This window comes from Carlito syrichta, unplaced genomic scaffold, assembly GCF_000164805.1.
Source record: "Carlito syrichta isolate Samal-C Ts95f unplaced genomic scaffold, Tarsius_syrichta-2.0.1 Scaffold120490, whole genome shotgun sequence".
NCBI classification, from domain to species: Eukaryota; Metazoa; Chordata; class Mammalia; order Primates; family Tarsiidae; genus Carlito; species Carlito syrichta.
Window position 1 is genome coordinate 236,455 of NW_007064586.1, and position 4,201 is coordinate 240,655.

Sequence of the window (4,201 nt, forward strand, 5' to 3'; positions counted from 1 at the left end):
GACCACCCTACCCAGCCCCCAGCCCTTCCTCTGCCCCGCCCTGTGCCCCCATCCCTCTTGGCCCCAGCCGCACTGACCTCCTTGGTGAGGGGGCCCACACTGGCCTTCTGCGCAAAGCCTGAGCTGGCCTGGTGCATGTTGCAGGGCAGGGGGCTTCTGCCATCGGGCACCTCCAGGGGACGGTAGCTCTGACTGTTCACTGTCTGGAAACTGTCCCAGACTTGTTCCCTGAGGATGGAACTGGGACCCCTGGGGCCACCTGCCTCTGTCCTTTGGGGGCTTGTCACTAATGCCCAGGAGTCCTCACCGCCCTCCTCCCTCCCACAGATAGATGACTCGGGGTCTGTCAGCCTTGGGCCCCAGGCTGGGTGTCGTGTCCTGAGTCACCCAGGCCTGGATTGGTCCCTGAGGCCCAGCAGGGCAGGCGCTGGGAAGGGGGCCCCAGAGACCGTACCCCACAGCCGGGCCGTCCAGGGCATCCAGATTGGCTTGGTATGAGACCACCGGCCGGTAATTCGATTTGTAGCCGGTGCCCACGTGACTGCCCATGCGGGGCTTGAACTCCTCCCGGCCTGCCAGAGGGCACACATGGTGACAGGCCCGAAAGCCAGCAGAGTCAGGGAGGAGCGAACTGGGCTTCCCAAGCCTCCCTGCCTCCCCCAAGGGCCCAGGGTCGCTGTGACAGGAGAGAGCCCAGAGCCCTGGACGGGAGCACTGTGACAGGAGCTGGGCCAGCAGGACATGGAGCAGATGGGCTCCAGGTCTGTGTGGCCGAATCACAGTGACAGAACTGAGGGACAGAACCAGGGAAGGGGCAGCTGGACAGGGCTCAGGGGACAGATGGAGCCATGTGATAGGGGGTCGCTGAGTGTGACCCACCCTCAGAGAGAGGGCCTCTCCCTTCCTGCCCGGCATCCAGGGGTGGCCCCTGTACGGTGGCCTCACCATAGGCTGTGCTGTAGCTGGTGGCGTAGAATTTCAGGGGGTCTGTGCAGCCCCCGGAACTCATCTTCACATAAGGGGAGACGACCCCCAGGGGGAGTTTCCCCATCATGGCGCTTGGGGCGGGCCCCCGGGGGGGGGCCTGGGAAGAAAGCCCAAGGAACCCCTTCAAGCCCAAGCCCAGGCTCGGGACACACCGAGGGGTCAGCCCCACACACAGCTCTCCCCTTCTGCCCGGCCTCTGTCCCCCGTCACACCCCCACACTGAGGGAAGAGCTGACCATTGACCCTTTTCTCAGGGCAACCTGGGTCATTTTCCAGCACCTTATTCCTAACTCCTTGTATGCCCATTTTACAGCAGGAAAAGTGAGGTTCCCATGGTGAAGGATTTGCTCATAAGAGGTGGGAGAGCCTGGATTCCATCCTGGGGCATCTGACTCCCCGGAGGGTCTGAACCACTCCTAGCCCTACACTGGGGGAAGGAATGAACCAGGAGCCTCCTACCCGGTCCGACTCCTGGCCACCTGAGAAGTCAGGCTGGAAAGCTCCCTCCCAGACCAGACTTTTTGTCGCTTGCCTTGCCTGCCTCCCGCTGGCCCTGGTCTCAGGGGCTCAGCCGCAGGGGCCCACCCTCACCTGCCCTCTGCAGAGGCTCTGAGGTTAGGGAGAGGCTGCGGGACGTAGGAGCTGCCCCGGAGAAGCCAGGCCCTCCCCAAGGTGGCCAAGCCAAGAGAAACAGTACGTAGCCTAGCAGCCGGCGCCTGGCAACCACGTCCCCATGCTTCGAGCCCTTCTAGGGCGGGGCCCACGAAGGGGCTGACCTGGCCAAGAGGTGAGGGCCAGGAGCTGCCCAGCAAGGCCCAGCCTGGCTCCATGGGTCGGGCCCCGACGCCTGCCCCCGGGGCCGGGAAGAGTTGCCATCTGAGTGACACGAAATAAAAAATAATACCAAGCAGTCATACCCATTTACTGAGTATCCACTTCTCACCAGACACTTCACATCCTTTATCTCTGTCCTCTGAGCATCGCTTCCAGGTAGTTATGATTATCCCTGTTTTCACTTGGGAGACATGAGGCTTAGACAAGCAGAGTGGCTTGCCTGGCCAGAGACCACGCTATCGGATACTGGCCCAGGGACGATTCAGACGCAGGCGGATCCGGACACCGTTCTCACGCCTCTTGGTAAATGAAGGTTTATTTGCTACGTTGGTTCTGCCAGAGCCAAGTCTCTGCTAAGCCCCTTTCCACACATTCCCTCGAATAATCCCCTCAGCCGCCCCGTGAACTGGAGACTTGTGCCACAACAGGTAAGAACGGGGTGCCCATCTGATGTGTTGCCTTTGATCCCCCAAGGCCACCCCTTTCCCATCTTAACGAAGGACGTGATTGTGCCCAACTCACAGGCTGCTGGCAGATTTAATGAGAGCATGGACTTGGCGCCGGGCAGACAAAGGCAGACAGCCTGGGTCTTTCAGGGAGTGGGGCAGAACCTGGACTCAAATCCACGTGAGCCAAAGCCACAGCCCGTGCTCCTGTGGCTCTCAAGCTGGCCATCAGGCTTACACATGGTATGAAATGGGATCTTCGGGTGGGATGGAGAGCCCTGATCTGTAGCACTTGCCAATTTCTGCAGTGTAAATAGTTCCATCAGGGCTGCCTGGAAACCACCAGTGCAATGTCTTTGGACTTGGACTTGTACAGTATTTTCATCTTTTTTTTTTTTGATTCCAGGTCTCACTGTGTTGCCCAGGCTGGAGTGCAGTGGCACAATCATGGCTCACAGCATCCTCAACCTCCTGGGCTCAGCGATCCTTCTTCCTCAGCCTCCCAAGTAGCTGAGACCACAGGCGCACACCAAATGCTCGGTTAATTTTTTTTTTTTTGTAGAAGCAAGGTCTCACTATGTTGCCCAGGCTGGTCTCGAACTCCTGGGCTCAAGTAATCCTTCCCCCTCAGCCTCACCAAGTGCTGGGATTTCAGGCATAAGCCACTGCGCCTGGCTGCTAATTCCACTTTATGAATACAAGAGCACAGATTACAGAAAAATGTACTAACATAATTATGGAATGATGAGTTCAAAGTATGTACTGTCTTTATTTTTAATATATTTGTTAAATTGTAAGTTTAAGTGATTTAATTTTTGACGACGGGACGGGAGAATTTCACAACGAGCTTGCCAATATCCTGGGAGTTTCACCTTCAGCTCCAGGTTAGAGCAGTATGACCTGGTTCCAGTGTATTGCCGCACTCAGGGGAGAGGGAGGCATGGAGGAAGGGGAGGCTGATGGGGGGGGCTGTCCTCACCCGGGAGACAACCTGGATGCATTCACCCTGCAGGGACCGGGCCTGCCAGGGAGGAGGCTTGTGGCCATGCCCGACCCTCCACAGTGGCACCCACCCTCCAGGGTAACAATTCCTTTCAGGGATTCCAGGCTGCAAAGATGCAGAAGTGAATGCATCCAGCCCTGCCCTCACATGAGCTCCACACCTGGAACACAAAACAAAGGGTAAGGCAGCCAGAGGTGAGGTGCTCACGCAGGGAGGGAGAAGGGAGGCAGAGGACCTCCTCAAAGCGTGCCTGGGATAGGCCTGGCTAGGTGACTCAGGACTATAATTTCAGCACTTTGGGAGGCCGAGGCGAGAGGTTTGCCTGAGCCCAGGGGTTCGAGACCAGCCTGGGCAACTTGGTGCGACCTCGTCTCTACAATAAATCCAAAATAAGTCAGGCATGGTGACTGGCTTGGAAGACTGAGGTGGGAGGATCGCCTGAGCCCAGCAGGTCGAAGCTGTGGTGCCCGTGGGCGTGCCACTGTACTCTAGCCTGGGCAACAGAGTGAGACTCTGACTCAAAACAATAAATAAATCAAAAGGCTAGGCTCAGTGGCTCAGCCTGTAATCCCAGCACTTTGAGAGGCCGAGGCAGGACCCATCTGGGTAACTTGGCGAGACCTCATCTCTACAAAAAAAAAAAAATTAGCCAGGCATGGTAGCGCGTGCCTGTAGTTCCAGCTACTTGGAAGGCTCGAGGCTGTGGTGGCCAGGAGCATGCCACTGCACTTCAGCCTGGGTGACAGAGTGAGACTCCAACTCAAAAAAAAAAGAGTCTTCCTGGGACAAGTGGTTACAGGCATGAGCGTGGGCACTGGGATCAGAAGGCATAGCCCTGGCTCTGCCACAAGTTAACTATAAGACTTGGTGCGTAGCCAGGCTCGGTGGCTCAGCCTGTAATCCCATGCCTTTGGGAGGCTGAGGTGAGTGG

General features: G+C 57.6%; 1 protein-coding gene across 2 annotated transcripts in view; it reads right to left on the reverse strand.

The window, feature by feature from the left end:
• PPP1R32 (protein phosphatase 1 regulatory subunit 32) overlaps positions 1–1,087 on the reverse strand; it is a 10,127-nt gene extending 9,040 nt beyond the window's left edge. For both annotated transcript variants that reach the window (XM_021707556.1, XM_008048069.2), the window contains exons 1-3: positions 946–1,087; positions 455–572; positions 78–228 (exon numbers count right to left, since the gene is read on the reverse strand). In XM_021707556.1, the coding sequence (XP_021563231.1) occupies positions 78–228; positions 455–572; positions 946–1,054 (378 nt within the window). In that variant the 5' untranslated portion in view covers positions 1,055–1,087. The remainder of the gene's footprint in view (positions 1–77; positions 229–454; positions 573–945) is intronic.
• Positions 1,088–4,201: the final 3,114 nt, after the last annotated feature.